The following is a 24,815-nucleotide window of genomic DNA, read 5'->3' as shown; positions in this document are numbered from 1 at the left end:
CTACTCGGAGATTTCCCTGCTCTTGCAAACTGCAGTCCAGACCTCTGAGACAAACTCTTCTGGGAAGGCAAATTCGCCCATGAGCAAATCCAGTCCGCGAGCAAAGTCTTCAGGGCTCTGGCATTCTTTGGTGATCTCCACCATGCTGGATGCTGCAGAAAAGGAGCCTGAGGTTAGGATTCAACACTGGGGAAAAACATCATTTGGAGCAAAGACATACAGTGGTACCTCATCATACGAACTTAATTGGTTCCAGGAAGAGGTTCGTAAGGTGAAAAGTTCGTAAGACGAAACAATGTTTCCCATAGGAATCAATGTAAAAGCAAATAATGTGTGCAAATCCTTCAGGAAAATCCCAAACTTTAGAAGGGAGGCGAACAGAGGGCAGGGAGGAGCAGCTAAAGGGGGCAGGTGGAAGAAGCAAGGCTAGGCTAAAGGGTGAGTGGGAAGGAAGAAAGGCAAGGGGGCGCCCCTCCCTTTTCTTTCTTCAAAAGACACCGTTTGAGTGCCTTTGCAAGCATGCAAAATCTTTACTCCTCCAAGCTGCCCCTCCCTTTTCTTTCTTAAAAAGACACCGTTTGAGTGCCTCTGCAAGCATGCAAAATCTTTACTCCTCCAAGCTGCCCCTCCCTTTTCTTTCTTCAAAAGACACCGTTTGAGTGCCTCTGCAAGCATGCAAAATCTTTACTCCTCCAAGCTGCCCCTCCCTTTTCTTTCTTCAAAAGACACCGTTTGAGTGCCTCTGCAAGCATGCAAAATCTTTACTCCTCCAAGCTGCCCCTCCCTTTTCTTTCTTCAAAAGACACCGTTTGAGTGCCTCTGCAAGCATGCAAAATCTTTACTCCTCCAAGCTGCCCCTCCCTTTTCTTTCTTTAAAAAAAGGGGGGAAAGAAACCCCTTCATCCCAGCAGCAGTTGCTTGGGTTCGTAAGGTGAAAATAGTTCGGAAGAAGAGGCAAAAAATCGTAAACACCGGGTTCGTATCTTGAAAAGTTCGTTAGAAGAGGCGTTCGTAAGATGAGATACCACTGTATCAGGACATGTTTTGGGTGCGTTCCTAAACAGGCTGCTAGGGAGGGCTTGGTCTGTGGTGGGATACCCAACTGAAGACAAAAGGTACTGTGGGATGTTGTTCAGGATCTCAATGAGAGCTCATGGGACCACAGGCATTCCTTCAAATAAACATGAAGGTTTATGGAATGTTTGCCAGCACTGTTCCTTCTAAGATGCGCAGATGCGCGATCGCGCACCTAAAAACAAACTGCTGCACAGCATTTTCCAACATTGTGTAGTGGAGCCACGTGCTGTTTCTCCCCACCCGACAGCTGCAACTGGCAGTATCCGATCTGCCCACCTTGCAGAGTCTGCGGTGGGGAGGTGCCGGGAGAGGCTCCCCTTGTAGCTGCCTCGGGGTCCCCCATGGGCTCAGACCCCTGCCTGGCTTCTCTCCGGCTGATCCTCTGGCCACTCTTTCTCCTTGGTGGGAGCACTGCAGCCTCTGGAGCCACAGCTCCTATATGGCCCTGGAAAGAAGAGGGACAGGGAGCCCATGCCCACCATCCCTGCCCACCCCGCCTGCAAGGAAGCTGTTGTGCTCCAAACAGCTCCCTCGTGAGGTTCCCAGACAGCCCCGAGGAGGCTTCTAGGAGATATGACAATAGGAATAGGGAGTGAATTTCGATCCTCGCTGCCACACAAACACAGAGACTGAGAGAGAGTGAGAGAGGCAAAGAGAGAGACAGAGATGGAGGCAGAGAGGCGAGAGGGAAAGAGAGGGGGAAGTGAGAGGGGGAGGGAATGTGTGAGAGAGAGAAAAGGAGAAAGAGGAAAATGTTGGAGGGAAAGAACGAGGGAGAGGAAAAAGAAACAAATGAGAGAGAGAAGGGGAGAGAAGAAAAAAGGGAGGGAGAGGGAAGAGAAAAACAAAAATGAAAGGGAAAGAGTGAGAGAGAAATGAGAGAAAAGGGGGGAGAAAAAGAAAGAAATGAGAAAATAATGGAGGCAGAAAATGAGAAGAAAGAGAGAGAAACAAAAGAGAGAGAGAGAGAGAGAAAAAAAAAACCCCAGCCCTCACTTTTTTGGGGAAATGGTTCAAGAGAACACACACACACACAAGGGGGGAGGAGACAGGGATGGAAAAATAGAAGCGGGAAGTGAGAGGGGGAAGGAATGAGAGAGAGGAAGGGAGAAAGAGAGAGAAATGAGAAAATGATGGAGGGAAAGAATGAGGTAGAGGAAATAGAGGCAAATGAGAGACTAGGGAGAGAGAATGAGAGAGGGAGAAGAGGGAAACAAATGAGAGAAGGAAAAGAAAGGAAGAGGAAGGGGAAAGAAAGGAAAACAGAAATGAAAGTGAGAGAAATGAGAGCAAAAGGGGAGGAGAGAGAAACAGATGAGAGAGAGAGAAGGGAGAGAGAGAGGGAGAGGCACACAGAAATGAGAGAGACCTGGAGGGAGAGAATGAGAGAGAGGGGAAAAAGAGAGAGAGAAGTGGAGAGAAAGAAAGAAAAGGGAAAGAGGGAGGGAAAGACAGAAGTGGAGAGGAAGGAAGGGGGAGGGAGGGAAGGCAGAAAGGAAGGAAGAAAAGAAATAAGGAAGGAGAAACGGGGGGAACAAGGAAGGAAGGAAGGAAAGAGAAATGGAGGGAACAAGGAAGGAAGGGAGGAAGGAAGGAAGGGAGGGAGGAAGGAGGAAGAATTAAATGAATGAAAGGATGGAGAAAGGAAGGACTTTTTTAGAAAAATAAAGGGGTTATTGGATCAAACTTTGGACACTTGACAACTGGTCTGTAGTTGCCATGTAGGGCTCTATAGGTCATAACCAACACTTTGAATTGTGACCGGAAACTGATCGGCAGCCAGTGCAGACTGCGGAGTGTTGGTGTAACATGGGCATACCTAGGGAAGCCCATGATTGCTCTCGCAGCTGCATTCTGCACGATCTGAAGTTTCCAAACACTTTTCAACGGTAGCCCCATGTAGAGAGCATTACAGTAATCAAACCTCGAGGTGATGAGGGCATGAGCGACTGTGAGCAGTGACTCTCTGTCCAAATAGGGCCGCAACTGGTGCACCAGGCGAACCTGGGCAAACGCCCCCCTCGTCACAGCTGAAAGATGGTGCTCTAATGTTAGCTGTGGGTGTTAGCTGCTGGTACAGTAAAGGATGCCGCACCAATGGTGATCACTGCGTTGCGCGCACAGTTTCAGTTAACTTGTGTGCATGTGTATGCACATCTCAGAATGTTTTTGCTTCTTTCCGAAATCCAGAATCTGAGGTACTAGGCTGTTCCCTAACCTGGAGGTCCCACCCAGGCAATAGTGAGGCAAGGTGAAAAGAACCCTGATGTTTTCGTTGCAACCATATCATGCGTCGCTCCCTACTCACCTAATTCGAGGTCACGGATACCCATGTAGCTCTCCAGTAAGTCATCCATTTTTTCAGCAGCTTCCTCCTCAAACTCACTTGGCTGTGAACAGAAGAAGGGAAGAGATCAAATGAAGCTGAAATACCAGGGTTGACAGGAGATTCTTGCAGTGTTTCTCAACCTTGGTGACTTTCAGAGGTGTGGACTTCAACTCCCAGAATTCCCCAGATGGGGAATTGTGGGAGTTGAAGTCCCCACATCTTCAAACTGCCAAGGATGAGAAAGTTTGGGCTGCATTGAAGCTTGAAAGATATTTCACCAGAAGAGCCCTTCACTCCTCCACTCGAAACAGAATATCCTACGAAAATAGACTAACAATCCTGGGCCTAGAAAGCCTAGAACTACGGCGCCTAAAACACGATTTGAGTATTGCCCACAAGATCATATGCTGCAACGTCCTACCGGTCAATGACTACTTCAGCTTCAACCGCAACAACACAAGAGCACGCAATAGATTCAAACTTAACACGAACCGCTCCAAACTTGACTGTGAAAAATATGATTTCAACAATCGAGTTATCGAAGCGTGGAACTCATTACTGGACTCAATTGTGTCAACCCCTAACCCCCAACATTTCTCCCTTAGACTCGTCCCCTGTCCAATTGTCTTTCCTCTCTTTCACCTATCATATATATTCTCTTCCTTTCATATATCCTCTCCTCTAAGTTCACTTTTACCCTTATATATATTACCACATGTCTATTTTTCTTCCTATTTATTTGTGTATTGGACAAATGAATGAATGAATAAATAAATAAAATCAGTGGTCTTCTCTTGACCCTTCAGAGGTCCCTCCTTTTCAGGGGCTAAATGCTTCCGGTTCACTCGTGCTCATCGGTCGTTGGAGATCCGGTCACAAAGGGGGTGCGAGGCTACGCCCACCTCCCTGGACACTGCCATTTGGCAGCGTCTGAGTGGGTGGGCGGAGCCTCACGCCCCCTTTGTGGCCAGCTCTCCAACGACCGCTAGGCATGAGTGAGCTGGGAGCATTTCACCCCGCTCCTGTTACAATTGGCTCGGCATTTTCCTGAAGTTAGCCCTGAGGTCATCAGCTCATTTCCAACTAGCCATCAAGTTTATTATACACTAAGGTGACTAGACATCCCGCTTTAGGCCGGACAGTCCCGCTTTTTAATAATTTGTGGTTTTTTAAAATTCCTGATTTTTCTTTCTCTGGACTGTCCAGAGCAAATAAAGCATTTCCTTTCTCTGGGCATTAGGAGGAGGAAGATTCTTCTACTGCCCAGAGAAAGGAAACGCTTTATTCACTCTGGGGAGTCCAGAGCGAATAACGCGTTTCCTTTCTCTGGGTGCTGGGAAAGTGAATAAACTTCTCCCACCGCCCAGAGAAACACTTTATTCACTCTGGGCAGGTTATTTTGCCTCTCAGATGCAGTTAATATGATTCCTGCTTAAGCAGAGGGTTGGACAAGACCTCCAAGGTCCCTTCCAACTCTGTTATTGTTACGAAAGGCACATACAGATATCTTATGTTATGAGCTGCCCCGAGTCTTCGGAGAGGGGCGGCATACAAATCAAATAAATAATCAATAACCAATAACCAATAACCAATAACCAATAACCAATAACCATAACCATAACAACTATAACCATAACCATAACCATAATCATAATCATAATCTTGTATAAAAGCTGTTTCCAAATCCGAATCTTAAACCAAATAGATTTAAGATTTATCTTCAACATGGGGTGGGGGGAAATCCACCTTTTGTGTGGGGGCTATTTTGGCTTTAAATTTTGAAAATTCTTTTAAATTAGTATCAATGGTGTCCCGCTTTACCAATATTCAAATCTGGTCACCTTATTACAGGTAGTCCCTGACTTATGAAGTCAATCCGTTCCTACGGGGCATTGTAAGCTGAATTTCCATGTAAATCGGAATATTCCAATTTACACAAACGGAGGCGGCGGTGGCGGCTTCAAGGGACCAACAGCCGGTCCTTCTCGGCGCTGCGTTGCTGCAGCCTCTGAGGCTGTCCACCGCGGAGATCCGCTCGCTGAACGGAGGTGGAGGCAGCCTCGGAGGCTGCAGCAACGCAACGCCGAGAAGGACTGGCCGTTGGTCCCTTGAAGCCGCCGCCGCCGCCTCCATTCGGGTGAGGGGGTCTCCGTGGGATCTAGGAAGCCACCACCGCTGCTGACCGCGGAGATCCCCTTGCCCGAACGGAGATGGTGGCAGCGGTTTCGAGGGAGCTTTGGCTCTGCTGCTGTCCCCGGGTCATCGTAACGACGAAACATAGTAAGTCGGGGATGACGTAACCCGGGGACTACCTGTATATACAGTACTGATCCCTGTCCCAGAGCAATGTACTCACTGCCTGCTCTACGGTGGCCGTGCCCGTTGCACGCAGCCGTAGGGTCTCCCGTCCGCTGCCTATTTTCCCCTCATTTGAGCTCTTGCTGCTTCGTGTCCTCTGGCTGATCATATCTATAGAGAGGAGGAGAAAAGAAGGTCAAGGATTCAACATCTGGTTCAAAGACAGCGGACATAACGGAAGACACCTGAGCACAACAAAACTCTTCAGCAAAATGAAAAAGTTACAGAAATCACTTTTCTCCCCTTGAAGTTCACACAGGCAAAACTTGAAAAATTAGAATACTGTGTAAAAATTTATTTATTTCAGTAATGCAACTTAAAAAGTGAAACATAATATACGAGAGAAACTCATTACATGCAAGGCAAGAGAGTTCACGCAATGATTTGTCATCATTGTGATGATTATGGGGTACAGTTCATGAAAACCCCAAATCCACCATCTCAGAAAATTAGAATATGGCATGTGATCAATAAAACAAGGTTTGTACATAGAATAATATTGGACCTATGGAAAGTGCACTGCTCAAGAAAATAAAGGGAACACTTAAACAACAAAATATAACTCTAAGTAAATCAGACTTCTGTGAAATCAAACTCTCCATTTAGGAGGCAACACTGATAGACATTAAATTTCACCTGCTGTTGTGCACATTCAATTTTGTACAGGACAAAGTATTCAATGAGAATATTTCATGCATTCAGATCTACTGTTATTTGAGTGTTCCCTTTATTTATTTTTTTGAGCAGCCTTCTGCCGCACGAATCCCAGCGACCGGTTAGGTCCCACAGAGTTGGCCTTCTCCGGGTCCCGTCGATTAAGCAATGTCATTTGGAGGCACCCAGGAGAAGAGCCTTCTCTATGGCGGCCCTGACCCTCTGGAACCAGCTCCCCCCAGATATCAGAGTTGCCCCCACCTTCCTTGCCTTTCGCAAGCTCCTTAAAACCAACCTCTGTCGTCAGGCATGGGGGAATTGAAATTCCACTTCCCCCTAGGCTTATAGAATTTATACATGGTATGCTCATATGTATGAGTGGTTCTTTAAATTGGGGGTTTTTAGATTGTTTTTAATATTAGATTTGTTTACATTGTCTTTTTATATTGTTGTTAGCCGCCCTGAGTCTTCGGTGTGGGGCAGCATACAAATCTAATAGATAGATAGATAGATAGATAGATAGATAGATAGATAGATAGATAGATAGATAGATAGATAGATAGATAGACAGACAGACAGACAGACAGACAGACAGACAGACAGACAGACAGACAGACAGACAGACAGACAGACAGACAGACAGACAGACAGACAAACAATAAGCATGCATATGCACTCAGTACTTTGTTTGGGCCCCTTTTGCAGGAATTACTAACTCAAAAACCCGGTTCAACGACAATAGCATTACTGTGCTTGATTGGCCAGCAAAATCACCTGACCTAAACCCCATAGAGAATCTATGGGGCATTGCCAAGAGAAAGATGAGAGAGATGAGACCAAACAATGCAGAAGAGCTGAAGGCCGCTATTGAAGCATCCTGGTCTTCCATAACACCTCAGCAATGTCACAGGCTGATAGCTTCCATGCCACGCCGCATTGAGGCAGTAATTGCTGCAGAAGGGGCCCTTCTGAGTACACTGAATACATATGCATGCCTATACTTTTCATAGGTCCTATAATATTCTATGTACAACCCTTGTTTTACTGATTGCATGTAATATTCTAACTTTCTGAGATGGTGGATTTGGGGTTTTCATGAGCTGTACCCCATAATCATCACAATTATGGCAAATCACGACTTGAACTATCTTGCCTTGAATGTAATGAGTCTCTCTCACATGCAGAGAATCAACTTCAATTTAGAATCAGTCTGAGATCCTACACCATATTTTTAAACGAAAAATGAATTAAATGAACTGTACAGTTGTAACAATCCTTGTTAAAATTTCCGGTGTGCAATCTAGGAATTGTTCTCATCTATGACATTCTTTTAAACAGTTCTACCTATTATTATTTCGTAAGGTTACAAATACAATATATGTCAGCTGCTCCTTAGGAAAGATCAAGTTCCTTGGGGAGCTAATAATACAGTATTTAGAATTTCCATCAGACAGCAACCTGATTTCCAAACTGCAAGAAGGATGGTTTTCTGCCCTTGAGCTGACTTCCTGATATGCTAGATCAGTGATTCTGAACCTTTCTAAAGCCACGACCCCTTAATACAGTTCCTCATGTTCTGGTGACCCCCAACCATAAGTCTAGCACCAATTCTCCCAACAGAGCTTCAAGCTGATTGGCAGGAAGGTCAGAGGGACACCCCCATTGTAAACGCCTGATTGGTTGGATTGTAAAAATATATTCCAAGGCCCCAGAATAGAAGGTTTAGTTCCTAACACCATTGGAAATCTGTCTTTTCCCAGGTTGAGAACCACTGTGCTAGATACAAATAAAAGCAGGGGGCCAAATGCTCCTGGTTCGTTCGTGCCTGTTGGTTGTTGGGAGAACTGTTTACAAAGCCAGCTTTGTAAGGAGGATTAGTAGTTTTTTCCCCCAGAGTTTACTCCAGAACAGTTTTTATTAGGAATTAGTAAGAAACAATATATTAAAATAACTCAATATTTAATAATCCAAATAATAACTACAGCCCATATCTGCTAAACCCAGTTTTGGAAAAACAGCATAGTATCATCAGAAAAGACAGTCATAGATAAAATATATAGATGGATGGGCTGACGATGGAGATCAAAGAATTAAACAACTCAGAATATTATGATACTTGGCAAAGATGGTATAATTGGATGGAAAACAAATTTAAAAACTGTGGTACAATGTGAAAGAACATACGCAAATAAGAATCATATAAATATGATTAATATATTTAAATAATGTAAATATAAATAACAATACAGTGTTTCCTCGATTTTCGCGGGGGATGTGTTCCAAGACTGCCCGCGAAAGTCGAGATGCGGAAGTAAATACACCATTTTTGGCTATGGACATTATCCCAAGCCTTCCCTTAACACTTTAAACCCCTAAATTACCATTTCCCATTCCCTTAAAAACCATTTACTCACCATTATTACTGGTACTCACCATTGAATAAGACACAGTTATCCTGATATTTACAAACATAATTATTTATTAACAATAATTAATTTTTTTTGTTATTTATTTGCAAAAAGTATAAGTTTGGCGATGACGTATGACATCATCGGGCAGGAAAAACCGTAGTATAGAAAAAAACCGCGAAGTATTTTTTAATTAATATTTTTTGAAAAACCGTGGTATAGGCTATTCGCGAAGTTCGAACCCGCGAAAATCGAGGGAACACTGTAGTAGATTATAAAATGGATATAATGTAAGAGATCAGTATTGATCTGTGTAAAATTATTGTTAGGGGTTTTTTTAATGAAAAATTGAATAAATAAAGCTTTAAAAAAAGTAATTGGTGTTTTTTTTTTTGCCTTGCTGGCAGAAATGCTCAGCAGGGAGGAAAAAGCAACCGAGAGAATTCACAATCATTTACTCAGCTACTTCCATATGAAAATTATAAAAACAATAAACTAGTGATGGTGAACCGTTTTTTCCTCGGGTGCTGAAACCACATGTTCATGTGCTATCACACATGCTTGAGTGCCCACATCCAAAATTCAATGCCTGGGGACAGCTAAAATGGCCTCTCCCACCTCTCCTGGAGGCTCTCTGGAGACCTGAAACAGCCCATTTCCCAAACTTTGGTGGGCCTGTTAGGTCCGTTTATCCTCCTCATCAGTCTTCAGAGGCAAAAAGGCCATCCCCAACCTCCCGGAGACTCTCCGGAAGCCAACAATGCCCTCCCAGAGCCTCCAGGCGTGCCATAGGTTCGCCATCACTGCAATAAACCACTTGCTCTCTGGTCTCATCAATCAATAAAGCAGAAAAGATCTTGACCGCCTGGGGAGAATAACAATATATTTTATGCATTTGTTTTTGCTGACTCAAAAAATATTGGACGGCACTTTAAAGCAGTGGTTTTCAACCTGGGGGTAGGGACCCCTTTGGGGGTCAAAAGACCGTTTCACAGGGGTCGCCTGAGACCATGGGAAAAGACAAATTTCACAAGGTGTTAGGAACTAAAACTTCTATTTTGGCACCTTGGAACATATTTTTACAATCCGACCAGGGGTGGGCAGCAGGCAGGACGGAGTGGAACACAGTTCCACCGGCAGAAATGAAGCTGCATGTGCAGCTCCAGCTGATTGGTGGCTGTCACTTCCTGGATTACTGTCTCGGCTTGGCTCTCCTTTTCCCCCCTGCTGCTGCTACTGCGTCTGCGCTCCTTGCTTTTTTCCTCTTTCCTCCTTCCTGGCCTCGGATGAGCTTCCTTCTCTCCAGCCCGGCTCCCCCCAGCCTCATGCTGCCCCTCCTGCCTGCGGTGCAAGAAGAAGGCATGGGTGGACACCTTCTGGCAGCACCCGTTTGCCTAGCTACCCAGCCTGAAGTGGGGGGGGCAACTCAGGAAGGAGAGCGCGGGAAACGCGAAGCAAATTGTCACCCCAGCGAGCAACACTGGTAAGACTGTAAGTCAAGGACTTAACAGTTCACTTCTACGATGATGATTGTTCAAGCCACTCCTACCCAGTCACATGATCATTAAGCCACACCCACAAAATAAGCCACACCCACAGTATGGCAGTAAACATTTTGGCTGCTCATTACTGAATCCGACCAATAAGCCATTTGCAGTGGGAGTGTCCCTCAGACCTCCCGGCCAATCAGCTTAAAGCTCTGTTGGTGGTAGACTTATGGTTGGGGGTCACTGCAGCATGAGGAACCTGTATTAAGGGGTTGTGACATTAGAAATGTTGAGAACCACTGCTTTAAAGCGACCGACTGGCTCTTTTTCAGTGATGCTGGGCTAGGAGGCTAGGCTTACGGTGGGACTCTGTGGTCCAGCCTCTCCTCGGTGATCAAATATCCACGTACCAAAAGCTCGTTTAGGCTGCACCAAGCGCAAAGTAAATGGCTGTGCCTGGGGCATCTCACGCAACATCTTGGCAACATCGTAGTGGCGACATCCGACAATGGTTTGGTCATTAATGGCTTCAATGTTGTCCCCAACAGAGACCGTTGGAATGCGGTTCATTATGCTGCCTTCCTTAATACGCTATAAAATGGAGAAGTAAGGAAAAAAAGGGAAAGTTTAGAAAGAGAATAATCCTGTCTATGGCCTAATGACCTTGACTGACCTTGAAAAGTGATGCAATAGTAGCAATTTCCCCCTCAGCTTTAGCAACTTGAAGATGTTTGGACTGCAACTCCCATAATTCCCCAGTGAGGATTCTGGGAGTTGAAGTCCAGATATCTTCACGTTGCTAAGTTTGAGCAACACTGGTGACAGGGTATGGTCCAAATGTCCAAATGGCAGCTGCAGCAGAGTTCAAAGCAGAGCATCAAAGCTCCACCTATTTTTTTAAACTGGCAAAATTTTGATTTGGGCCATTGTGGTTGCCACCTTGATTTTTTTTTTTTTTTACCATGCTTTGTAGACACCTCTGTAAGAAGGGTTGGACCTATGCGGTATTTGAATGACAAACTATTAAGAAATAATGAGGGAAAGGTGCAGTTATGTTTCCTGCAGCAATGCAAGGATTTTCTTCCAGTTTCCCATTTCTTAGGAATTGTTTGGGTTGTTATAACATTATGTGTTGCTGTTATTGAGCCAAGGCTTCCTTCCTTCCTTCCCTTCCCTTCCCTATCTCTCTCTCCCCCTTCTTTTTTTCTTCTCTCTCTTTTCTCTTTCTTTTTGTTTCTCTCCCTCCCTCCTTTTTTCTTTCTTTTCGTCTCACTCTCTCTCCACCTCCCTCCCTCCCTCCTTTCTTTCTTTCTTTCTTTCCCTTCTTTCCTTTGTCTCCCTCTCTCCTCCTCTTCCTTCTTCTCTCTCTCTTTTCTTTCTTTCTTTCTTTCTTTCTTTTCCTTCCTTCCTTTTCTTTGTTTCTTTTCCCTCTTCCTTCTTCTTTCTCTCTTCTTTCTTTTGTTCTTTTTTTCTTTCTCTCTCTCTCTCTTTTCTTTCTTTCTTTCTTTTTTCTTTCTCTCTCTCTCTCTTTTCTTTCTTTCTTTCTTTTTTCTTTCTCTCTCTCTCTCTTTTCTTTCTTTCTTTCTTCCTTTTTCTTCCTTCCTTCCTTTTTTCTTTCCTTCCTTTCTTTCCTTTGTTTATTTTCCCTCTTCCTCCTTCTTTCTCTCTTCTTTCTTTTGTTCTTTCTTTCTTTCTTCTCTCTCTCTCTCTTTCGCTCTCTCTCTCTTTCTTTCTTTCTTTCTTTCTTCCCTTCCTTCCTTTTCCTTAACTTTTTCCATAAAACTATTTTTCCTGTTCCCACTTTTTTATGGAGAAAAGAAGACCTGAGTGAATCATATAAAATGGAAGGGCTTAAATTTTGCCTCTACTTTACTTTTATTGACATGGTGTGCACATAAACATTAAGAAATATCATGAAATATAAATCCTGGAACTGTGAACCAGAATTTCTCAACTTCGGCAACTTGAAGATGAATGGACTTCAACTCCCAGAATTCACAGAGAGTTCCTCACAACCAGTAAGAATCAATTGGCTGCAATGTGATAAACTGGGATTCAGATTTAGATGGCCACACTATCTAACGTGCTCTCAGTTTAATCCACTTTTTCCCAACCTGGTGCCTCCTCGGCATTTCAGACTACAAAACTCACGCAGAGTAGGAATTCTGACATTCAGAGTCCGATAGTATTTGGAGAGCCCCGGTGAAAGGGAGATTGTTACAATCTATTTCATGGAGAGAACAGGATTGGAGTGAGTTGTGGAAACCATTTATACCAATTTGAACTGTTCAGACTCCCAGGGGACCCCAAACTTGGCAACTTTAAAACTTGTGGACTTCAATTCTCAGGAATCTCCAGCCAGCTATGCTGCCTGGAGAATCCTGGGAGTTGGTCCACAAGTCTTAAAGTTGCCAAGTTTGAAGACCTCTGATTTAGAAGACAAGGTGTGATAAATGCAACAAGAACAAATGAGAGGAAAATGGAGACAGAAACAAATAGGCACATGCCAAACATGGGTTTTATTAACATGGTGAATCCTCTGGAATAATTTATTCATTAGATTTGTTTGCCAGTCCCCATAAAAATTTAGTCCCCATAAAAATTTAGTCCCCATAAAAATTTAGTCCCCATAAAAATTTAGTCCCCATAAAAATTTAGTCCCCATAAAAATTTAGTCCCCATAAAAATTTAGTCCCCATAAAAATTTAGTCCCCATAAAAATTTAATCCCCATAAAAATTTAGTCCCCATAAAAATTTAGTCCCCATAAAAATTTAGTCCCCATAAAAATTTAGTCCCCATAAAAATTTAGTCCCCATAAAAATTTAGTCCCCATAAAAATTTAGTCCCCATAAAAAATTAATCCCCATAAAAATTTAGTCCCCATAAAAATTGCCTCATGTTGCATGTATCGGTTATCATTCCTCCTTGCCAACATTGAGAAATGTACATATTTGAAAAAAAAATTTAAATTTTTTTTTAAAGAGAAACACTGGCCCAGACCCTTCAACTGATCCCAGATGCCACAAACCAGCTAATAGTGAGGTCACCTTATAGTTTATTTACTGAATTATAGCATATGTTTATTCAATTTCTATGAATTCTCAGTCAGTGACTGTATTGTGCAAAGCTTTCACGCGCAACTCAAGATGTCGGCGTATAAGCGACATATCTGCAGGGGAAAACATGGCTATTACTTGTTGTGGTTAGCTCTGGCCCAGCTCCTGCCCCAAGGGCTGTGGATGTGGGGGAGACATCCACATGCTGCAGGCCTGTTTTGCCCCCCGGTGGAATCTGATGATGAAGGCTCCTCTGACCAAGAAGACATGAGTGACAGGGAGGAGGAGAGTGGGGCAGACAGCTCAGAAGGAGATCAATTATCTAGCTCCTCCTTGGATTCAGAACAAGAGTTAATGATACAGCCACGCATGCGGAGAGCGATGCATGGGTAACAACAACTAAGAGATTATTATCAAAGAAAATGAGGCCACCTGTGGTTGGGTGGGGCTGTGGTAATTAGTGAGGCTGCTATAAATAGCAGCCTGTGGGTTTGGCCATTGTGGAGGATTATCTGATCATTGTGTTTCGTGCCTGCCTTGCTCACTTGGACCTTTGTGTGCTGATTTTTCCCCACTTTGAAACTAAACCAGAGCAAAGTGTGTTTCACTTTGTGAAAGAAGAAGGACTGTGAATTGCCTCACAGCTGCAAGCTAAGTATCACAGAACTGATAAGGGACTTGTACAAATTACCAGTTTGTTTGGAGACGAGTGCTCTTTGCTATACAAAAAGAGGGCTTGGTTTAAGTGAATTTTCATTATAAAGAACATTGTTTTGAATTTTCAAACATGTGTGTGTCTGAAATTGTATCTGTGCATTTTTGGGAGGAATCTACCAGAGAGCCCGACAGAACATTACCAATCAACCTGTCAGTCTTTTACCCTGTTCCCAAAGACCTACCTTGATGAAAGCATAGCCAGCCCCATTATCTGTGATAGTGAGTCCCAGAGCATCCTCTGTTTTGGTGACCTCCACCTCCTTGGTATCACCGCGGACATGAGCGAAAATGAAGTCCTCCAAACCAATCTGGCCCCCCAGCAGTTTCTGCATATCTACCTTGTGGGTGTTCAAAGTGCAGAATAGGATCTGGAGAGAAGTGCAAATGGATCTGTCTATATACATATAAAAGCCAAATACCATTCATTCATCATAAAATCTCCAGAACTGTAAATCCTACAAACTTGAAACTTGGCATGTAAGTTCCTCTTGGCTTCTAGGTACTCACTAAGAAAGGATTTTTTTTGAAATGACCATCATATCGTTAATATTTCTTATACAGTATTAGGCTAACATGCTCTGATGCTAAGGAACTAGACATTCTACTCCCCCTCCCCACCTGAAAAGAACTCTGCTCCAACTGCCAGTTGCTTTATTTTAACATGCTCTGATGCTAAGAAGTTACACATTCTACATACATTTTCAAGATTTAAGTGTCAATGTATCAAGCCCGATAGTAACTACTCATTAATTTTCAAGCTTTAACTGTCAATTTATCAAGCTATCAATCACATAGTTTCATAGCAAAGCACGGGGATCCAGCTACTATGATAGTATTTTATATAGGGAAAAGGTCTCTGTGGAAGAAGTCAAAAGATCAGGAAATCTGAGGGCAAAACCTTTAGAAGCCCTCTCCTTGCCTGTTGCTTTAATAAGTAGAAACATAGAAGATTGACAGCAGAAAAAGACCTCATGGTCCATCTAGTCTGCCCTTATACTATTTCCTGTATTTTATCTTAGGATGGATATATGCTTATCCCAGGCATGTTTAAATTCAGTTAGTGTGGATTTGTTTGTTTGTTTGTTTGTTTATTTGTTTATTTATTTGATTGATTTGTATGCCGCCCCTCTCCGAAGCCTCGGGGCGGCTAACAACAATATAAAAAGACAATGTAAACAAATCTAATATTAAAAACAATCTAAACAACCCCAATTTAAAGAACCACTCATACATACAAACATACCATGTATAAATTCTATAAGCCTAGGGGGAAGGGAAATTTCAATTCCCCCATGCCTGACGACAGAGGTGGGTTTTAAGGAGCTTGCGAAAGGCAAGGAGGGTGGGGGCAACTCTGATATCTGGGGGGAGCTGGTTCCAGAGGATTTACCAACCACAGATGCTGTTCCAAGCATCTACTACCCTTTCAGTAAAATAATATTTTCGCATGTTGCTTCTGGTCTTTCCCCCAAATAACCTCAGATTGTGCCCCCTTGTTCTTGTGTTCACTTTCCTATTAAAAACACTTCTCTCCTGAACCTTATTTAAGCTTAGTAGAAGTGGTAATATTAAAATGGGAAGGAAAATATTGAGTTTATACAGGCATCTTCACATTGGACTGGAAAAGACTCCCTCCTGCATAAGTGAATCTATATTTAAGATTATTCTTCCCTAATCATGCTTGTTTTTGTCCTTCCTATCTCCTGTCCTCCCCTGCCATAGACTGTAAGCTTTCTGGGAACTGAGCTTTCCAGCTCAAATTACTCATTAACTCTTTATTCTTCTTTAATCCGTAGCTGAAGTTTTCATAAGTCTAAATATTGTGAACCCAGCTTTTAGCCTGCTTCCAGGCACAATGAAAGCTCTTCGGTTGCCCCTCCATGCCTTCTCATTCCCAATCCCTCTTTGGTCCTGGAATCTGACAATTAAACATTTGTATTTTCTCTTCCTGTTCTGTAATCCTGAGCTATTTCATGGTCTTTCCCCCACCCACCCACGCGGGCTCTTTTGCTGTTACTTATGTGTGACGCTGGAGATATTTTTCAGAATATACCTCTCTCTTCTGCCAAGATGCTGAGCATTTCATCTCTTTACCATATATTCTTAATGGGATGCTTACTGCATCAGCCCACAGTCCTTCCTTCCTTCCTTCCTCCCTCCCTCCCTCCCTCCCTTCCCTCTCTCTTTCCATTGTAATAATAATAACAACAACAACAACAGCGTTGGAAGGGACCTTGGAGGTCTTTGAGTCCAACCCCCTGCTTAGGCAGGAAACCCTACACCACTTCAAACAGATGGTTGTCCAAAATCTTCTTTAAAATTCCCAGCGTTCGAGCATTCATAACTTCTGGAGGCAAGCTGTTCCACTGGTTAATTGTTCTAACAGTCAGATAATTTCTCATTAGTTCTAAGTTGCTTCTCTCCTTGATTAGTTTCCACCCATTGCTTCTTGTTCTATCCTCAAGGTGCTTTGGAGAATAGTTTGACTCCTATTTCTTTGGGGCAAACCCTGAGATATTGGAAGACTGCTATCATGTCTCCCCTGGTCCTTCTTTTCATTAAAGTAGACATACCGATTTCCTGCAACTGTTCTTCATACGTTTCAGCCTCTAGTCCCCTAATCATCTTTGTTGCTCTTCTCTGCACCTTCCTTCCTTCCTTCCTTCCTTTCTTCCTTCTTTCCTCCCTCCCTCCCTTCCTCCCAATAAGAGTAAAATAATAATAATAATAATAATAATAATAATAATAATAATATTATTATTATTATTATTTATTAAATTTGTATGCCGCTCCTCTCTGAAGACTCAGCCCGGCTCACAACAACAGTGAACAATATATGACAAATCCAATAATTAAAAACTCTATCTAAAAAACCCTCATCATTAAAATAACCGCACAACCCAATCATACTATACATAAATCTTATTAGCAAGGGGATACATAGACTATAGTACAGCCATACTGAACATCTAACTAACTACATCATGGGCATTTGAGCCTGGCCTCCTTGTCTGATGCTTTGGTGAGTCTTTTCAGTGCCAAAGATCAGGCCACTCACTTGGCTGAAAGGCCAAGAGCCCAGCCCTTTCCTTGAACGCTTCCAGCATACTAAGTGGCCCCATCCTTACCTCTGTCGAGGAGATGTCGAAGACCTCCGCAATTTTGGCATAGAGCTCCTTGACGTTGGTGAACCCCTCAATCTTGGCAGTGGGGCTCCCGTGGGCCAGCTGGGTGTGGAAGACGAGCCGAGGGCGCACCCGGGGTGGTGGTCTTGGAGCGGCTCCATTCTGGCCCGGGGCTCCTCTTCTCCCTCCTGCAGAGGGCTGAGAGCATCCAGCCTCCTGGGCCACGCCGTTTTCCATGGCGGACCCCTTCTGCTGCTCCGCGTTGTCTTTCTTGCACTGTTTTCTCGACTTCCTCAGCATTGAGACGCCAGGTGTTTGGACAAAGGGGACGATGGCCTTGATTCAATTATTGATGTTGCAGGCGGAACAGGCAAGGCTGTAAGGTGATCCAGGCTCTGGTCTGCTACCTGGAAACCCAATCGCCCACCTTCTAGTGTACCTGTTCCTGATGCCACGGCACCTGTTCCCGATGATGCCACTGCCCAGCCACAGGAGACACACACGCAGGAAACTGCAGAAGAAAATATGCCTGATCTGGCAACCCGGAGCACACAAACTTGCAAACCATTTGTGTCTCTGGGTGTTTGCAGATGCTGTCAGTTTCTCTAGGGAATACAGGTGTTTTGCTGGTATACCTGGAGCACAAGAGGCCCAGTTGCTCACTTATTTTATTTATGGAAAAACAATTTGCGGCTGGTTTTCTCAGATTCACTGTTGGGATTGTTAAATGTCTACAGTGTTTTTCCCCTGACTGACACCCTCCTTCCCTTAAAAAAAGCTACTGTATTTTTCGGGGGTATAAGATGCAACACACCTTTTTCCTCCCTAAAAGAGGCTGAAAATTCAGGTGCCTCTCATACTCTGAATGTAGCTTTTTTCGAAGGTTTCCCCACCCCCCAGCCCTAACCAGTTGCTAACAATCTTCCCAGCTCTTACCTTTCAAGCTCTTTCACTATTACTCTCTCCGAATAATGTTTTTTCAGCCCTTAGTCATTGTAGGCTTTTTTTCATTGCTGGCTCCAAATAAGTTTTCTTTCCAGCCCTAACTAGGTGCTAATGATGTTCCCAGCTCTTACCGGCTCTTTAATTGTTACTCTCTCTGAATAAGGTTTTGTTTAAGGCCTAACCGGGGGATAAAATAATGTGCTGAAGCTGACCAGACTACGGATGCTAGCTAGATGAATACCTGGTAGGCAGATTTCCCCCCCTATTTTCCTCATCTTATACTCCAAAAAATACAGTACTTATGGCCCAGTTCTGAAGTTCCGATGGCTGGATCCAGGGGTGGGCTACTCCCCGGATGGAGGGGAATGCAGTGGTGTAGCAAAAATGGAGCTCCACCCCAGAGCACCAATTTGCACTGAACGATGTTGAAAGGAAATACAGGTAGCACTTCACTGGCTAGATCCCCTCCTATGGTCATGTGATTAATTTTGGGCACTTGATAACTGGCTTTTATTTATGGCCGTTTGCAGCATCCTGCAGTTACTTTGTCATGGTTTACAATGCTTTAATTTGTCTGTATCTACTCTGTGAGCCACCCCGAGTTTTCGGAGAGGGGCAGCATACAAATTGAATTAATAATACTAATAATACTAATACTAATAATAATAATAATAATAATATCATCATTATTATTATCATTATTATTATCATCATCATCATCATCATCATCATTATTATTAATAATAATAATTAGATTTATATGCCGCCCCTCTCCGAAGACTAATAATAATAATAATAATAATAAATAAATAAATAATAATAATAATAAATAATAATAATAATAATAATAATTATTATTATTATTATTATTATTATTAATAATAATAATAATAATTTATTGCTGGTTTTTGGCAAACTGTCCCTTAGCCAATAATGGGTTCTTGTAGAAATCATGGACACAGACACATAATTTTCTGAGCAACCGAGCTGGGCAGAAGCCTGACTGCTTGGATAGCTGCTGTTTATTTTTATAGGAAACCTCTTGTGCATACAATTACAATGATTGACATACCCCCCAAAGATAGCTAAGTGGGTAACAGGTTAATATACAGACAGATCATGTCAAGGTATAGGTGAGCAGATGATGCTAGCTTTAACCTTTGCTATTAAATAGAATAATAGAATAATCTGTACTCTAAATAAAAGAGAGCTGAGTAAGTAATCTGTACACTAAATAGAAGACAGCAGGATGTTTGTTTAGTCAATATTAGCCAAGTTAGGCATTCCATATCGTTGGCAAGGATTTGACGATAACCCACAGGTTCTCTTAATGACTGCCACATTTGCTTTACAACCACTGCAAAAAAGGTCATAAAATCAGGTTTGTTTATTTATTTATTTATTGGATTTATATGCCGCCTCTCTCCGTGGATTCAGGGTGGCTTACAACATTTTAGTAAAAAAATAAATAAAACATTCTAGGGCAATTAATAGGTTAATAACTTTAAAAAATTTCTTAAAACTAAACGTTTAAAATCAAAAAATCACATACATGCTATCACACCAGATACATTCATTGGGCAGAGGCTGCGGTCTAATGACCCCAAGCCTTGTGACATAAATGCGTTTTTAAATTCTTACGGAAGGCAAGAATTTAAATTCTTATGGAAGGTTCTTCATGGGATGACCCTTTTTACAACAGTCACACTTATGACCTAATTGGCAAGCTCCATTTTAACTTCTTCCCTTAAGACGACGGTACAGGGCAGTGATGGTGAATCTATGGCACACATGCCACAGGTGGCGCACAGAGCCATATCTGCCAGCATGCGAGCCGTTGCCCTAGCTCAGCCCCAGTGCACATGTGTGTGCCAGCCAGCTGATTTGTAGCTTGAGCTGATTCTGAGGAAATCAATAAAGCACCCATCTCTTCTTGAAGTGGTGAGCTGGTTACTAGGCAGAAATCTAAGTATCAATAGTATTCTGCTGGCGTGTCTCAACTGCCTGTAATTACAGGGTAATTAGTCCAGGAAGACACACACCACATGATAAAAGGAAAACCCAAAAGTTTTTATAAACAGAAAAACAGAAACAGCTCCCTTTTTAAATGTCAAAGGGATTTTCTGGTACACACAAGGCACAGGTTAAATGCACTCCAATTGCTCACCCAATAACTGGGAAATTGAGTCCAATTCTAAAGTCCAGAGAGTCCACACACACAATCCTGAATAGCAAAAACCACGATCTTGACAAAACAATGAATCAGATAAACTGCCATGAGGCTAAAACACCAGGCTGCACTTTTATCTGCAGCACTAATTACAGCAGTCCCACCCAACCACAGGTGGCCTCATTTTCTCTTGTAATAATCCTTCAGTTGTTGTCTCCTATGCATCACTCTACGCATGCGTGGATGTGTCATTAATTCTTGTTCAGAATCCAGGGATGATACAGATGATTGATCTCCTCCTGGGCTGGCCTGCCAAACTCCCCTCTTCCCTGTCACTCACGCTTCCTTGGTCAGAGGAGACTTCGTCGGCAAATTCTACTGGAAGCAAAACAGGCCTGCGCCCGCCATGTGGATGTCTCCCCCACCTCCAGCTCCACATTCCTTGAGGCCGGAGCTGGGCCAGAGCTAACCACAACAAATAGAGATCTCAAATTCACTCTATATATACTGCTCAAAAATAATAATAAAGGGAACACTCAAATAACACATCCTAGATCTGAATGAATGAAATATTCTCACTGAATGTTTCATTTGCACAACTATTCCACTTGCACAACAGCATGTGAAAATGACTGTCAGCCATTGTTGCTTCCTAAGTGGACAGTTTGATTTCACAGAAGTTTGATTTACTTGGAGTTATATTCTGTTGTTTAAGTGTTCCCTTTATTTTTTTGAGCAGTGTAGTTTCTTCAAGTAGAATGGAGAAAAGACCCTCCTGGGCATGAGGGCATAAAGTGGGTTGTTGTTGTTGTTGTTGTTGTTTTAAATAGGAGACCCAAGGAAAGCTTCTCCTATTGAATTTCTGCCTGTTTTGCGGGTACTGATTTACTGATTCCTTGTCAATGGCTACAACCTTTGGGCACTATGACCAAAACAACCTGGTGGGGGATTTTAAGACTTCCAGAAGCCGGGTCATAGTTCCTTTCTATAGTTAGAAACATAGAAGATTGCCTGCAGAAAAAGACCTCATGGTCCATCTAGTCTGCCCTTGTACTATTTTCTGTATTTTATCTTAGGATGGATATATGTTTATCCCAGGCATGTTTAAATTCAGTTACTGTTTAAATTCCGTTACAGTGGGCAACAACTCTGTTCTTTGAGAACTAATAATCTAATAAACTGTTTCAACTCCTACCCTCAAAACATAGAGCACCGCACACCAAGACAACTAAACACAAGGACAGTTTTTCCCCAAACGCCATCACTCTTGCTAAACAATTAATTCCCTCAACACTGTCAAACTATTTCCTAAGTCTGCACTCTTATTACTACTAGCTTTTTCCTCATCATTCCTATCACCCAACTCCTCCCATTTATGACTCTAACTTGTTACTTGTATCCTTAAGATTTTTATTAACATTGTTTCCTAATCGCTTATTTGACCCCAATGACAATCGTTAAGTGTTGTACCTCATGATTCTTGACAAATGTGTCTTTTCTTTTATGTACATTGAGAGCATGTGCACCAAAGACAAATTCCTTGTGTGTCCAATCACACTTGGCCAATGAAGAATTCTATTCTATTCAATGCCGTACGATTTTATCTCTCTATTTAAAATACCAAGCATGAATATTATTATTCAAGGGGCAAGCATAAGTGCACTAGTGTGCCTTCCGTCCCCTGTCCAATTGTCTCTCCTATATTTTATATACCTTTTCTCCCATCCATATATCCTTCCTCTACTCTTCATTGATGTATTCTATTCTCATGTGTCTTCTTCTATCCCTTCCCTGATATTTACTACTACACGTTTTTATTCTCCTTAACTTTCAATTTGTATTGGACAAAATAAAAATAAATAAATAAATAAATAAATATTATTAAATAAAACATTCTCACGAGTTCAAACTTCTCGAACTTATTATTATTATTATTATTATTTATTATTATTATTATTATTATTATTATTAGATTTGTATGCCGCCCCTCTCCATAGACTCATGAGACGTTTCCTTTTAAAATGGGATGCCCTGGACACAACGGCAAGGAATGTAATGGAGGTACAGGTACAGGTAGGATGGGTGTCTCACTGTGAGGCGCAATTTGGAGGCGGGGCGGGCCGTGAGATGCACATGGGTGGAGAGTTGGGGTGTGTGAAAGGTTTACTACTTCCGGGGTAGGTGCAACAGAAAATAATTGAGAAGCACTACCTTATAAAGTTGCTACTAAAGCTATTTGGCCTGCAAAAATCCAGAGGGCAGTTAGATGGTAGCATCTAATCTAATCTAGCTGCCATCTAATGGACATGCAGAAATAACATGGATATACATCTGTCTGAAGTAGTGTAGAGTTTCCTACCTAAGCAGGGGGTTCGACTAGAACAGGGGTAGGCAAAGTTGGCTCTTCTATGACTTGTGGACTTCAACTCCCAGAATTCCTGGGCTAGCATGATTGGCTCAGGAATTCTGGGAGTTGAAGTCCACAAGTTATAGAAGAGCCAACTTTGCCTACTCCCGGACTAGAAGACCTCCAAGGTCCCTTTCAACTCTGTTGTTGTTTGTTGTTTGTTGTTGTTGTTGTGTAGATAGATTTAACAAATGCAACTCACTGACAAAATATGGGAAGGGGCAAGAAAATACCTCCAAGCAGGGGTCTCCAACCTTGGCAACTTTAAGACTTGTGGACTTCAACTCCCAGAATTCCTCAGCCAGCAAGGCAAGGCTGGCTGAGAAATTCTGGGAGTTGAAGTCCACAAGCCTTAAAGTTTCCAAGGTTGGAGACCCGTGCTCCGAAGTACAGTACAGCAGAGGTCCCCAACCGCCGGTCCGCGGACCGGGACCGGGCCGTTGGGGTTTTTCAGCCAGTCCGCGGCGCCGCTGACAGCTAGCTTTGGCTGCCGGGGGGGCGGGGAGGATTAAATCCTCCCCCCCTCCAGGAGCAGCAAAAGCCTAAGCGGCGGGGTGCATTTCGTCAATGCTTTCCCTCCGCGGTGGGGGGTGCAGGGCAGGCGCAGGCAGCCCCAGGAGACGCCGCCGCTATCCGGGCGCGGCGAAAGCGAGTCGGTCGAAAGGCTGCCCGGGTCGCGCCTGCGGTCGTCCTCGCGCTCCCATCGCGCAACAAGTGCGGGCTTGTTGTGGCTGCCGCGCGCCGCTTTGCCTCCCTCTGCTGCGAGCCTTCGGGGCTCCGGGGCGGCGCGGCTGGCGGGAGGGCAGCTTCCAGCGGGACGTTGATGGGTCTTGGAAAGCTTTCTTGTGGCGGTGGCTCTGGCGCGGCTGCAGAGCGTTGGTGGGAGCGGGAACTCCGTCGGATCGCCCGAACTCCAAAGCCTCAGCGAGGTTTGGCTGCCGGGGGGGCGGGGAGGATTAAATCCTCCCCCCCTCCAGGAGCAGCAAAAGCCTAAGCGGCGGGGTGCGCCCTTTGCATTTCGGCATTGGCGCTCTCTCCTCCAGGAGCAGCAAAAGCCTCAGCGACTGATCGCGTCGTTTGCCTTTCTGCTCCATCGCTGAGGCTTTTGCTGCTTGTGGAGGGGAGAGCGCCAATGCCGAAATGCAAAGGGCGCACCCTGCCGCTTAGGCTTTTGCTGCTCGTGGAGGGGGGGTTGGCGGTGCCGATACCAAATGCTTTCCCTCCGCGGTGGGGGGTGCAGGGCAGGCGCAGGCAGCCCCAGGAGACAAAGAGTGAATGAGAGAAAGGAAAGAGAGAGAAAGGGAGGGAGAGAAAGGAGTGAGAGATAGAAAGGATAGAGAGTAAGAGGGAATGAGAGAAAGGAAAGAGAGAGAAAGGGAGAGAGAGAAGGAAAGAGTGAGAGATAGAAAGGATAGAAAGAGGGAATGAGAGAAAGGAAAGAGAGAGAAAGGGAGGGAGAGAAGGAAAGAGTGAGAGATAGAAAGGATAGAAAGAGGGAATGAGAGAAAGGAAAGAGAGAAAGGGAGGGAGAGAAGGAAAGAGTGAGAGATAGAAAGGATAGAAAGAGGGAATGAGAGAAAGGAAAGAGAGAGAAAGGGAGAGAGAGAAGGAAAGAGTGAGAGATAGAAAGGATAGAGAGTAAGAGGGAATGAGAGAAAGGAAAGAGAGAGAAAGGGAGGGAGAGAAGGAAAGAGTGAGAGATAGAAAGGATAGAAAGAGGGAATGAGAGAAAGGAAAGAGAGAGAAAGGGAGGGAGAGAAGGAAAGAGTGAGAGATAGAAAGGATAGAAAGAGGGAATGAGAGAAAGAGGAAATGAAGGAAATGAACCCCACCCCCATATGACCAAAGCGCCCCCCCCCACCGGGCCATGGAAAACTGGTCTAGCTTAATGCCGGTCCCTGGTGCAAAAAAGGTTGGGGACCTCTGCAGTACAGTATTTAATTATAAGTCGCAAGTCCCTGATGGAACACTTGCTATCTTTGGAGAGCTCCCATTGGCTCCGGCCGCAATTCCAACCAACCCACGCGCTTGGAAGCCGTGACGTCTTTTATTACAAGGCGGGCGGGGCTGAGAGAAAAAT

The 24,815-nt window shown here is 43.7% G+C and overlaps 1 protein-coding gene across 1 annotated transcript; it reads right to left on the bottom strand.

Moving 5' to 3' along the window:
- On the bottom strand, positions 1-17,513 carry GIPC3 (GIPC PDZ domain containing family member 3). Its single transcript, XM_070747235.1, has 6 exons — positions 17,217-17,513; positions 14,271-14,456; positions 10,724-10,904; positions 5,763-5,875; positions 3,386-3,467; positions 1-152 (listed from the first exon to the last, which is right to left on the bottom strand). The coding sequence occupies exons 1-6, from the start codon at positions 17,511-17,513 to the stop codon at positions 1-3; spliced, it is 1,011 nt and encodes a 336-aa protein (XP_070603336.1).
- Between the last annotated feature and the right edge of the window lie 7,302 nt (positions 17,514-24,815).

This window comes from Erythrolamprus reginae, chromosome 1, assembly GCF_031021105.1.
Source record: "Erythrolamprus reginae isolate rEryReg1 chromosome 1, rEryReg1.hap1, whole genome shotgun sequence".
NCBI lineage: Eukaryota > Metazoa > Chordata > Lepidosauria > Squamata > Dipsadidae > Erythrolamprus > Erythrolamprus reginae.
This window is presented reverse-complemented; position numbering and strand designations above follow the sequence as displayed.